The 13,468-nt window shown below is 54.2% G+C and overlaps 1 protein-coding gene across 2 annotated transcripts in view; it reads left to right on the forward strand.

The window, feature by feature from the left end:
• The first annotated feature begins 3,863 nt into the window (after nucleotides 1-3,863).
• LOC138260858 (ceramide kinase-like) overlaps nucleotides 3,864-13,468 on the forward strand; it is a 179,193-nt gene continuing 169,588 nt past the window's right edge. The window contains exon 1 of one of the 2 annotated variants that reach the window (XM_069209280.1): nucleotides 3,864-4,371. In XM_069209280.1, the coding sequence (XP_069065381.1) occupies nucleotides 4,218-4,371 (154 nt within the window). In that variant the 5' untranslated portion in view covers nucleotides 3,864-4,217. The remainder of the gene's footprint in view (nucleotides 4,372-13,468) is intronic. The other variant, XM_069209279.1, reaches the window with a different exon arrangement.

Genomic DNA, 13,468 nt, shown 5'->3' on the forward strand with positions numbered 1-13,468 from the left:
TCCGGGGCAGAGTCAGTCACATGTTACACCCTCTCCTCAGAGGCCAGCAGGTCCGGGGCAGAGTCAGTCACATGTTAGACCCTCTCCTCAGACGCCAGCAGGGCCGGGACAGAGTCAGTCACATGTTAGACCCTCTCCTCCGAGGCCAGCAGCCCCGGGGCAGAGTCAGTCACATGTTAGACCCTCTCCTCAGAGGCCAGCAGAACTTGGACAGAGTCAGTCACATGTTAGACCCTCCCCCTAGAGGCCAGCAGGCCCAGGGCAGAGTCAGTCACATGTTAGACCCTCTCCTCAGAGGCCAGCAGAACTTGGGCAAAGTCAGTCACATGTAAGACCCTCTCCTCAGACGCCAGCAGGCCTGGGACAGAGTCAGTCACATGTTACACCCTCTCCTCCGAGGCCAGCAGGCCTGGGGCAGAGTCAGTCACATGTTAGACCCTCTCCTCAGAGGCCAGCAGGCCCGGGACAGAGTCAGTCACATGTAAGACCCTCTCCTCAGACGTCAGCAGGCCTGGGACAGAGTCATTCACATGTTACACCCTCTCCTCCGAGGCCAGCAGGTCCGGGGCAGAGTCAGTCACATGTTACACCCTCTCCTCAGAGGCCAGCAGGTCCGGGGCAGAGTCAGTCACATGTTAGACCCTCTCCTCAGACGCCAGCAGGGCCGGGACAGAGTCAGTCACATGTTAGACCCTCTCCTCCGAGGCCAGCAGCCCCGGGGCAGAGTCAGTCACATGTTAGACCCTCTCCTCAGAGGCCAGCAGGCCTGGGACAGAGTCATTCACATGTTACAACCTCTCCTCAGAGGCCAGCAGGTCCGGGGCAGAGTCAGTCACATGTTACACCCTCTCCTCAGAGGCCAGCAGGCCCGGGGCAGAGTCAGTCACATGTTAGACCCTCTCCTCAGAGGCCAGCAGGGCTGGGACAGAGTCAGTCACATGTTAGACCCTCTCCTCAGAGGCCAGCAGGCCCGGGGCAGAGTCAGTCACATGTTAGACCCTCTCCTCAGAGGCCAGCAGGCCTGGGACAGAGTCAGTCACATGTTACACCCTCTCCTCAGAGGCCAGCAGGCCCGGGGCAGAGTCAGTCACATGTTAGACTCTCTCCTCAGAGGCCAGCAGGGCTGGGACAGAGTCAGTCACATGTTACACCCTCTCCTCAGAGGCCAGCAGGCCCGGGGCAGAGTCAGTCACATGTTAGACTCTCTCCTCAGAGGCCAGCAGCCCCGGGGCAGAGTCAGTCACATGTTACACCCTCTCCTCAGAGGCCAGCAGGCCCGGGGCAGAGTCAGTCACATGTTACACCCTCTCCTCAGAGGCCAGCAGGTCTGGGACTGAGTCAGTCACATGTTAGACCCTCCCCTGAGAGGCCAGCAGGCCTGGGACAGAGTCATTCACATGTTACACCCTCTCCTCAGAGGCCAGCAGGCCCGGGGCAGAGTCAGTCACATGTTAGACCCTCTCCTCCGAGGCCAGCAGCCCCGGGGCAGAGTCAGCCACATGTTACACCCTCTCCTCAGAGGCCAGCAGCCCCGGGGCAGAGTCAGTCACATGTTACACCCTCTCCTCAGAGGCCAGCAGGCCCGGGGCAGAGTCAGTCACATGTTAGACCCTCTCCTCCGAGGCCAGCAGGCCCGGGGCAGAGTCAGTCACATGTTAGACCCTCTCATCAGAGGCCAGCAGGATTTGGGCAGAGTCATTCACATGTTAGACCCTCTCCTCAGAGGCCAGCAGGCCCGGGGCAGAGTCAGCCACATGTTACACCCTCTCCTCAGAGGCCTGCAGGCCCGGGGCAGAGTCAGTCACATGTTACACCCTCTCCTCCGAGGCCAGCAGCCCCGGGGCAGAGTCAGTCACATGTTAGACCCTCTCCTCCGAGGCCAGCAGCCCCGGGGCAGAGTCAGTCACATGTTAGACCCTCTCCTCCGAGGCCAGCAGCCCCGGGGCAGAGTCAGCCACATGTTACACCCTCTCCTCCGAGGCCAGCAGCCCCGGGGCAGAGTCAGTCACAAGTTACACCCTCTCCTCCGAGGCCAGCAGCCCCGGGGCAGAGTCAGTCACATGTTACACCCTCTCCTCAGAGGCCAGCAGGCCCGGGGCAGAGTCAGTCACATGTTAGACCCTCTCCTCCGAGGCCAGCAGCCCCGGGGCAGAGTCAGCCACATGTTACACCCTCTCCTCCGAGGCCAGCAGCCCCGGGGCAGAGTCAGCCACATGTTACACCCTCTCCTCAGAGGCCAGCAGCCCCGGGGCAGAGTCAGTCACATGTTACACCCTCTCCTCAGAGGCCAGCAGCCCCGGGGCAGAGTCAGCCACATGTTACACCCTCTCCTCAGAGGCCAGCAGGCCCGGGGCAGAGTCAGCCACATGTTAGACCCTCTCCTCAGAGGCCAGCAGGCCCGGGGCAGAGTCAGTCACATGTTACACCCTCTCCTCAGAGGCCAGCAGCCCCGGGGCAGAGTCAGTCACATGTTACACCCTCTCCTCAGAGGCCAGCAGCCCCGGGGCAGAGTCAGCCACATGTTAGACCCTCCCCTGAGAGGCCAGCAGGCCTGGGACAGAGTCATTCACATGTTAGACCCTCTCCTCAGAGGCCAGCAGGCCTGGGACAGAGTCATTCACATGTTACACCCTCTCCTCAGAGGCCAGCAGGGCCGGGACAGAGTGAGTCACATGTTAGACCCTCTCCTCCGAGGCCAGCAGCCCTGGGGCAGAGTCAGTCACATGTTAGACCCTCTCCTCCGAGGCCAGCAGCCCCGGGGCAGAGTCAGCCACATGTTACACCCTCTCCTCAGAGGCCAGCAGGCCCGGGGCAGAGTCAGCCACATGTTAGACCCTCTCCTCAGAGGCCAGCAGGCCCGGGGCAGAGTCAGCCACATGTTAGACCCTCTCCTCAGAGGCCAGCAGGCCCGGGGCAGAGTCAGTCACATGTTACACCCTCTCCTCAGAGGCCAGCAGCCCCGGGGCAGAGTCAGTCACATGTTACACCCTCTCCTCAGAGGCCAGCAGCCCCGGGGCAGAGTCAGCCACATGTTAGACCCTCCCCTGAGAGGCCAGCAGGCCTGGGACAGAGTCATTCACATGTTAGACCCTCTCCTCAGAGGCCAGCAGGCCTGGGACAGAGTCATTCACATGTTACACCCTCTCCTCAGAGGCCAGCAGCCCCGGGGCAGAGTCAGTCACATGTTAGACCCTCTCCTCCGAGGCCAGCAGCCCCGGGGCAGAGTCAGTCACATGTTACACCCTCTCCTCAGAGGCCAGCAGGGCTGGGACAGAGTCAGTCACATGTTACACCCTCTCCTCCGAGGCCAGCAGGCCCGGGGCAGAGTCAGTCACATGTTACACCCTCTCCTCAGAGGCCAGCAGCCCCGGGGCAGAGTCAGTCACATGTTAGATCCTCTCCTCAGAGGCCAGCAGGGCTGGGACAGAGTCAGTCACATGTTACACCCTCTCCTCAGAGGCCAGCAGCCCCGGGGCAGAGTCAGTCACATGTTAGATCCTCTCCTCAGAGGCCAGCAGGGCTGGGACAGAGTCAGTCACATGTTACACCCTCTCCTCAGAGGCCAGCAGGCCTGGGACAGAGTCATTCACATGTTACACCCTCTCCTCAGAGGCCAGCAGGGCCGGGACAGAGTGAGTCACATGTTAGACCCTCTCCTCCGAGGCCAGCAGCCCCGGGGCAGAGTCAGTCACATGTTAGACCCTCTCCTCCGAGGCCAGCAGCCCCGGGGCAAAGTCAGTCACATGTTACACCCTCTCCTCAGAGGCCAGCAGCCCCGGGGCAGAGTCAGCCACCTCCCAGTCTCTGGGTCACACCCCGGCGGAGGGGGGAAGGAGCAGCCCCGGCCGCACAGGTACCTCCGCCCCGCCCCAGGGAGGGGTCCAGGCCGGAGGGGCTGGGAGGAGGCTCCGGAGGAGGCACCTGGCACTTCCGGGCACAGGTGCAGCCGGGACCCGCTCTGGGCCGTCCGAAGCCAGGGGCTGGTGCCGAGGATCACACGGGAGATCAGGAACCAGAGACTCACCGGAGAGCTGCTCCCAGGGACCGACCCGCGGGGGTCTAGAACCAGGGCTGGCCCCAGAGACCGAGAACAAGTGATCAGTGGGATCCGCCCAGAAACCGACCCGACCTACCCGGAGCCGGGAGACCAGGGGCCCCCAGAGAAGGATCCGCCGGGACCCCAGAGCCCAGGAGTAACCTAGACCCGGGCGGGACCCATGGAGTCCGCCCCCGAGGGGGATCGGGGCCCCCGGATGGAGCCGGAGACCTTCCACTCCCTGCTGCGCCTGAGGAGCAGGAGCCACCGTGTGACCCTGCACAGAAAACACCTGAGCTGGATGGAGGAGCTGGGAGACGGCCGGGGGGCGGCAGGTGAGTGCTGGGGGGGGCAGGTGAGGGAGGGGTGCTGGGGGGGGGCGGCAGGTGAGTGCTGGGGGGGGCGGCAGGTGAGTGCCGGGGGGGCGGCAGGTGAGGGAGGGGGGCTGGGGGGGGCGGCAGGTGAGGGAGGGGGGGCGGCAGGTGAGTGCTGGGGGCTGGGGGGGGCGGCAGGTGAGTGCTGGGGGGGGCGGCAGGTGAGGGAGGGGCGGCAGGTGAGTGCTGGGGGGAGGTGAGTGCTGGGGGTGGGCGGGGGGTGGCAGGTGAGTGCTGGGGGGGAGGTGAGTGCTGGGGGTGGGCGGGGGGTGGCAGGTGAGTGCTGGGGGGAGGTGAGTGCTGGGGGGGGCAGGTGAGGGAGGGGTGCTGGGGGGGGGCGGCAGGTGAGTGCTGGGGGGGCGGCCGGTGAGTGCTCGGGGGGCGGCCGGTGAGTGCTCGGGGGGCGGCCGGTGAGTGCTGGGGGGGCGGCAGGTGAGTGCGGGGGGGCGGCAAGTGAGTGCTGGGGGGAGGTGAGTGCTGGGGGTGGGCGGGGGGTGGCAGGTGAGTGCTGGGGGGAGGTGAGTGCTGGGGGTGGGCGGGGGGTGGCAGGTGAGTGCTGGGGGGGAGGTGAGTGCTGGGGGTGGGCGGGGGGTGGCAGGTGAGTGCTGGGGGGAGGTGAGTGCTGGGGGTGGGGGGGGCGGCAGGTGAGTGCTGGGGGTGTGGGGGGCGGCAGGTGAGTGCTGGGGGGAGGTGAGTGCTGGTGGTGGGGGGGCGGCAGGTGAGTGCTGGGGGGGAGGTGAGTGCTGGGGTGCGGCGGTGAGTGCTGGGGTGGGGGGGGCGGCAGCTGAGGGAGGGGGGTGGCAGGTGAGTGCTGGGGGGGCAGGGGAATGCTGAGGGCTGGGGGGGCGTCAGGTGAGTGCTGGGGGCAGGGGGGGCGGCAGGTGAGGGCTGGGGGGGCGGCAGGTGAATGCTGAGTGCTGGGGGGGCGGCAGGTGAGTGCTGGGGGAGGTGAGTGCTGGGGGTGGGCGGGGGGTGGCAGGTGAGTGCTGGGGGGAGGTGAGTGCTGGGGGTGGGGGGGGCGGCAGGTGAGTGCTGGGGGTGTGGGGGGCGGCAGGTGAGTGCTGGGGGGAGGTGAGTGCTGGTGGTGGGGGGGCGGCAGGTGAGTGCTGGGGGGGCGGCAGGTGAGTGCTGGGGGGGAGGTGAGTGCTGGGGTGCGGCGGTGAGTGCTGGGGTGGGGGGGGCGGCAGCTGAGGGAGGGGGGTGGCAGGTGAGTGCTGGGGGGGCAGGGGAATGCTGAGGGCTGGGGGGGCGTCAGGTGAGTGCTGGGGGCAGGGGGGGCGGCAGGTGAGGGCTGGGGGGGCGGCAGGTGAATGCTGAGGGCTGGGGGGGCGGCAGGTGAGTGCTGGGGGGGCGGCAGGTGAGTGCTGGGGGAGGTGTCGTCAGCCCTTTGAGGTGATTGCAGGACTGAAGTCAGGCGTTCTCTTGGGTGAAGGCAGAGGAGGAGTCTTGTGGCAGCATGGGGGATGACCTGTATTTTGTTTATGGTGAATCTGTGTCCGCGAGGGTATGGGCTGTTGGCATAGCCAAGCTTGGAGATTACGAGTGTGAAGACGGGAGGATGAAACCGTGTTTTAATTGTGTAGAAAGCTCTCCTTGTGATGTTATTCACACGTGGTATGAAGGATTGATCGGAATTCATGGTTACCCTGAGATCTCTGGCTTATCTTGGTGTCACTGGAGGGTTTTCAGGAGCTCTGCACCCTGAACCCATTTCCCAAAGGTTCACAGTCCTGTCAAACAGCAGCCGAAAGACTCCACTAAAAAGCCTCCACTGGGACTTGTGTGGAAGGACACTTAAAGAGGTCACCATATGACCCCTGTCCCGTCCCCCATGGCACGGTAAGTATCTTGTCATCTAGTTCTCTGAACCCATGTGTTCCTACTCACACTTCAAGATTTACAGCATAAGGCTTAGTCCACAATAGATAATGTTTGACTATTTGAGTAAGAAATATGTGACATATGTAGACTTCAGCAAGGCTTCTGACTCTGGACACGGGCACATTAGGGGCATATTTACAAGGAACTGCATAGGGCAGCTCTGCAAGTCTTCTTGCTGCGATGCCCTACGCCAATGTAAAACGTCAGGAAAGCACCGTCTTTACAAAATACCGTGCATCTCTGTCCTTCCCCCTGCGCTGTCGCAGACCTAGCTGCCCAGTGCAAACATAGCCACCCTTGCGCCATGGTGCAGCGGTGTCTGCGTTGTCGACAGGATTGTGTTTCTGCAGGAAGTGGCACCTTCCTGCACAAACCCATTCCCGAGAGGCGTGTTTCTCTCTCTATGTGCGTAATACAGCAGACATGGAAAGAGGACAAGCGAGGAGAATTGAAATCGTTTCTCCTTGCTGCACCTGTCCTGAGGCGGCGTAAGGTTTTGGGGTTGCCCCAGGTTTACAAGCTCTTCTAAATCTGGGAATGCGTAAAAACCCCCAGATGTTGTGTGGGTGTTCCCACGCAAGACCCATTGAGCGCCCTCATGGTGCAGCGTAAGGGACCACAGCGGCTTGCTCTGCATGACTGTCTGTATATAAGGCCATTCAAAGGCACACAAGGTGGCGCTGCGTGGCCTCATAGATATGTTTGAGAGGCCAGTGCCGCCATATACCCCTGGGTATCCCATTGGGCTGCTGTTCCCGCTGATGAACCTTCATTCTGAAAATTGGCTAAAAGTCCTGCCGGGCTCTGGAAATGAGTACGAGGGCTGGTAATGGCGGAAGAGGAAGCCGCAAGCTGGCCCAGCTCTTGTCTTCTTCACATTGCTCCAATATTCCAGCTTTCATAAAAGAAATCACTCATCCTCCAAAGTTAGGAATCAATGAATATCACTTTGTTGGATGTCGACGACTCTGTATTACCCTCTCCTCCCCGGCAGGTTTACAGAAGCAACTGGAGATTGTAGCCTCATTCGCTAGAGCTCAGAACCTTTCTGTTGACAGAAGACTGAGCTCGTACATCTCCTGGTCCTGGTGTTGTCCTGGGAGAGGTCTGGAGACAGTAAAAGATTTACGTACCTGGGAGTAACTCTGACAAAGACGCTCTCCTGGGCACTTGACGAAAGGTCTCCCTTCTCCAGAACAATGGGGCAGGCTTACAAGAACGTGGTGAATCAGTGCCAATGTGCCACTTTTCTTGCGTAGTCCCTGGCCCACCAAACAACACTATGGTAGCGCCGTATTTACAATACGGCGCACCATGGCGGTCGTTAGGACAATAGTGGCAACATTCTGGACGCTATTGTGGCGCTTTGCTGCACTAGCGTCAAAAATTTACGCTAGTGCAGCAAATCACAGGGAGGCCCATTGATCAAAATGGGTGCGTAAATGACAGAAAAAAATGGCGCAGTGAAATGTTGTAAATTTCACGGCACCATTGTTTTGCAGCCTCCCTGCTTCAGAACGCCCCCTTGCATACATCATGTCTGGCGCAAGCACAATGTGGCGCAAGGGTTTACAAAGTGGCACAATGCAAGCTTTGCACCACTTTGTAAATACGGCGCATGAGAGAGGCATTCTTAATGCCGCCTTAGCGTCTAGAAAAATGATGCTTGAGTGGTACAAGGTGGTACTGCGGGGTTGAAAATATGCCCCAAAGTCTCAAGTGTTGGTTTATCGCACAATGTACGCGAGGTGTGGAGTCCCGTCTAAAGGTGCACGTTGTGGAAATTCCACCTGTGGTTCTATATACAACCGAGGCAGGTCCTTAACCACCTAATAATGTGCCGGTCTTGAACCTGGATCTTGTAAGCAGTGTTCTGCGTCGGTATTTCCAGCTTTGTTGAAATGATATGTCTGGATCTAGGCCTGACTGGGACCACGTCTTAGTCCCATTGTCAGTTTATTCTTTATGTTGATCAATTATGATAGGCTTATAGCCGCTGGAGAACTATGAAGACAGAGTGGAAAGCTGGAGCTACGGGCTCTTACCAGCCATTAGAAGCCAAGAGCTGTCCAATGTCCTCAGAGGAGCTCTCAACACTCCAAGCTGTTCATTTCTACTATAGAAAATTCACTGAAAAGGGTTTTATGGTGGGAATTTTCATGATGTGAATAAAAATATTTCTAGCCTATGCAACAAAAATGTTCAATTCTATTAAGGACACAGAGGCGAGGATTATGCTTCTCTTTCTTTGCTGTTTATTACTTTACAAACACAGCAGCCAATAAAATAAACTTTTTTGAAAACTACAACACCCATAATTATTATGTCATAGCATCAATACGAATCATAGTACATACTGACATAGATAACTGCAAAGATCCATAACAGTTCCTTTTTGCATTGAGCATTAAAGTCCTAGTAGTATTAATAAAGTCTTAATAAGAAATCCAATAGCTGGGTCCACGTGGAGGCAGTAGGATTCAAGGAAAAATCAGACCAACGGGACGAAAGACAACACGAGAATCAGCTCGGGAACATCACATAGTCTTCTGATCTGAAACTAGGAATAAAGAGAACTATCAAAAAAAGTACACTGTTCCTAAGAAAAAGTGTGTGGACACAGGTTCCACTCCGGTACTCATAATATTTAGGAATGCAAGCCCTCACACATCCTTTGGATGTCATGCATAGGGCCCGCCCCACGCCAGACTGGCGCTGCAATGTCTGACGGGCCCCCAGAAGGGGGCACTCTGCCGGAGCGCTTCAGTGACAGCGTGTGTTAAAAACCAAGGTTAGGAAAGAATTCAAGCCCATCCTTGTAGAAAGTGAAAAAGCAGAAGAAAAACCGAATAAAATTGGCTCAAGGACCTCGAAGCTGTAAATTTTACTGAAATAGAGGGCCTTGGTCAAGGTTAAAAACACATCAGGAGTGGACGTGAAATAAAGGTCCTCCACTCGCTAAAAACAGGAATAATATGGACCTTCTTCCCTATGACTTCAGTACATAATCATATATATGGTCAACATGTTTTGCACCCTTGATGCCCCTATCGATCGTGCGGGGCTTCGCCAGGACCAATAGATATGACACTCTTTCTGCTATGCCAAATACCTTAGATCAATGGTTCCCTACCTGTGGTCCGCGGACCCCCAGGGGTCCGTGACACATTCCCAGGGGGTCCGCAGGCCTGGGCTTCTGGACAGAAATATGTGCGTGCTTTTATATTAAAGACTTCATTTGTGCAGCAGTTTTAAAAGCATTGCAAAGTTCCCTGTAAAGCAGTCAACTTTCCAGCAAAAATAAAAACGTCAAGTTAACTCTGGTGATTAATGTTCCTGCTGGAGAGAAATAGTTTTTTCTAGTGGTAGTTTTGACTCATCTAAGGTAGCACAGGTGGTTAGTATGCCTGCTGTAAAGAACGTGTATCATGCAAAGAAAAGTATTTTATGTGCATAGCACAGTGGGTTACTACTTTTGTCACAGAGATTCTTGTGTTACTGTGCAGTTTATAAGTTACAAAGGTAATCTTATGAACTGTCATCAGAGTTGCATCCAAACTGCATGGCACAAATTAGAAAGTTTGTTTTTTTCCCAGTTTTTCATTAACCTTATGCTGCTAAAAATGGTTTGCTTGTGTAGAAATACATTCTTATTATTAAAAGCAATGCTAACCAATGTGTTATATTCTGAATCTAGAGTTTGTGCTTCTCCAGGCCAAGTACTCTTAGAAAATGCCTTCCAGTGTTGATCACATATGAATCCTACACCTTTTAGTCCCCTGTAAAGTGCTCCGACACCCTACACTGGTATGCGAGGTGCTATAAAACAAATGAATTACATGTGACAGAGAGGCTGTGGAGATATAAGGCCCTTATGATTTTATTTCCTTTCCTCACCACATATTTATGTGAAAAAGCTTTCTCAGATCTTATGTACCTAAAAAATAAAAACTGATTTTGCTTGGGAAATGTAGACTCTGACGTGAAGAGTCAGCTTTCCTAAATAAAACCAAACATTGAACGGTTAGTGGCCAAGATGCGGCGCCAATATTACCATTAAAATTCTATCGTTTTTTGCATATTTTTTAAACATCAAATAATTGTATCTTTAGTAATTTGGGTATTTGTTTTGTGTGTACTTTTTTGTGTATTTTTTTGTGAATTACTGTTTTAATGTTTGATATTTAAATTGTACAAATTGCTTGGGGATCCCCGGCATCCAGTAGTGATTCAGTGGGGGTCCTCAGGAATCAAAAGGTTGGGAACCACTGCCTTAGATGAATCATCTGAAGAATCAAAATTACTTACTTAAACAGTACACTGTAAAATGCCTAAATAGGCGAACACTCCCCACCTCGGGAACGAGTTCCTTAGGATCAAAAGTACCATTAGACTCACGTGACTATTAGTCGTGCAGTCCAGTAGCCGGAAACCTACCCGGCGTACTCTTGTCCCGGGCTCGCTTGACCAAGGCCCTCTGTTTCAATAAAATTCACAGCTTCGAGGTCCTTGAGCCAATTTTCTTCTGTTTTTCTTCTGCTTTTTCACTTTGTACAAGGGTGGGCTTGAATTCTTTCCTAACCTTGGTTTTTGGCACACGCTGTCACTGAAGATCTCCGGCTGAGTGCCCCCTTCTGGGGGCCTGTCAGACATTGCAGTGCCAGTCTGGCGTGGGGCGGGCCCTATGATGAAGCATGACATCCAAAGGATTTGTGAGGGCCTGCATTCCTAAATATTATGAGTATCGGAGTTGAACCTGTGTCCACACACTTTTTCTTAGGAACAGTGTACCTTTTTTTTTTTTATGTTTTACTGATTTGGGAGGTTGTACACTGGACCTGATTAAATCTCCCGGTCCCTCTTCTTCTTGTTTATTTAATAAAGAGAAATAACCATGAAATATCCAGCTGTTTAATGTTCAAGTAATACACTGTATACGATTAGTCATAAATGAAGATAAGCATTCTTTAAGACGTTGGTGCACATTTGAATTCTGATAAGCATAAAACAGAAACCAATCTGGGTGGGAAGTCTTGACACTAAAGGGTGAGATAATCCTCGCCTCTGTGTCCTTAATAGAATTAAATTCTTGTCGTGTACGCTAGAAATGTTTTTATTCTATGTCGGGACCGGAGGCTTTGGATTATGCTTGTTTAAAGCTGTTAAAGGAGAACTGAGGCTTCATCCAAAATCGGTTTGTAATACAATGTTTTAAATGTAGAGTGGCATGACCAGCCTGTCCTGTAACCGAGAGCCATGGAAAAATATTTTGATGCCCTAGCCCCCCGTACAGAGTGGGCTCTAAAAACGGAAGTGTGTATTCCTGCCTCAGTGAGAATCCATCCCACCCAACGAGCTAGAGTAGCCGCAGATACTGGATGGAAAGGTCTCTGAAGTGCAAACGGTAATTGACCCACAGGAGACTGGCGGGACTCTCCAGTATGATCTTCGTACTCTTTTAAACATTGCTCCCCAACCCCATTTGCTGGCATCTGATTCCAGAATGATGTCTGGTCGAGAGCCGAAAATGCCACTGCCGTGCCATGCTGACGTGATCTGACCACCATTGGAGCTCACTGCATGTCTCTTGGGTGAGGGCTACAAGCTCCGTACAGGCGTTGCCCCTCTGGAGGTGATGAATCTTCCGTTGTTGTAGCGCTCTGTAATGTAGAGGCGCTGGAAAAGGGCCTGTATGGAAGACGCTAGTAAACCTACTATCCTGGCCAGAACTCTGAGGAATATTTTGTCTTTGTAAAGAGAGGACCTGATCTCCTTCTGGATTGAGTGTAATTTCTGGGCTGTAGGGGGCAGAAGGGAAGAAAAAGAGTCGATCTCGAATCCCTGAAATTCCACTTGTCGAGCTGGCATAAGAGCGGATTTCATTGCATTGATTAGAAATCCCAGATCCTGTAGCAACTGAATGGTTGATGCAAGAGAAAAGGAGCGTCCTTGGCTAGAAGTAAAATGTTGTCTAAGTAGACGATCATTCCGATTCCCCTGGCATGGAGATTCTCCCCCACTGGTCGCATAACTTTTGTGAAGCACCAAGCTTCAGAGAAAAGGCCGAATGGGAGGACTTTGAAGTAGAGCTATTGAACTTGCCACCTGAATTGTAGATATTTCCTGTGGGGGTTGGAATCGGAATTGTGAGATAGCCATCCCTCAGGTCCAGTCGTACCATCAAGTCTCCTTCTCTGAGAATGTCCCTGAGAAGATGGATACCTTCCCTCTTGAAGTGGCGATATAGTACCCAAGTGGTGAACCCCCTCAGGTTGATTACAAGACGTTGACCCCCCCCTCCTTTCTTGTCTACTGTTAAAATATTGCAGCAGAACCCTGAGGGGTCTTGAGGACATGAGGAAATTGTGCCTTTGACCAGCAGTTGCTGAATTTCTTGCTGCATGAAAGCTAGATCTAGCTGGGAAGAATGAATTGGTTGGGGTAAGGGCATCTGGTGAGGACTTCCCAAAAGCACTGGATGGAAACCTGCTGCTGTCTCTAGTACCCATTGATCTGAAGTCAGTGCTGACCAACTGTGTAGAAAAAATCTGGTTCTGCCCCTTAGTGTCACTAGTGAGGGAGAAATCAAGCCTACCTTGAGGGTTGGAACCAGAGTTGTAATTGCTTCGGAAACTGCCCCGGTTAAGACGGGCGCGACCTGCTTGTGCGCTGGCTGGGTAGAATGTGTCTCCGGGTTGAGACGAATACCTCTGCCTACAGAGGTGTAGCCTTGATGAGGGCTAGGTGTGATGGAGCAACTGGACAGATTCCCTCTGATTCTTCCAGCCCTGGCAAAAATCCGGTTTTGGAAGACTTTATTTAGGGATGATTGGGCTTTATCGACTGCTGTAAATGTATGGACACATTTGCTCAAATCCTTAACAAATTTACTGCCGAACAAAAGTCAGTTGGCTAGGGGGCTCGGCTCCACATTAGCGATGTCTGCAAGTTTGGGGTGTATACGAAGCAGGACAGATCTTCTCCTTTCCATGGAGATGGCACAATTCGCATTCCCCAGTATGCATAATGCTCGCTGAGCCCAACCAGCAGGGTGTCAGGGTCTATCTTAGAACCAAGCTTCCTTTGCCGCAACTGCTAGATGTAAAATGTTGCTTAAGGAACCAGTAAGGTCTAAAAGTTTGTCCTGGCAGGACTTCCAGGATCTGTTGATGCCCTT

Source organism: Pleurodeles waltl, chromosome 10, assembly GCF_031143425.1.
Source record: "Pleurodeles waltl isolate 20211129_DDA chromosome 10, aPleWal1.hap1.20221129, whole genome shotgun sequence".
Lineage (NCBI taxonomy): Eukaryota > Metazoa > Chordata > Amphibia > Caudata > Salamandridae > Pleurodeles > Pleurodeles waltl.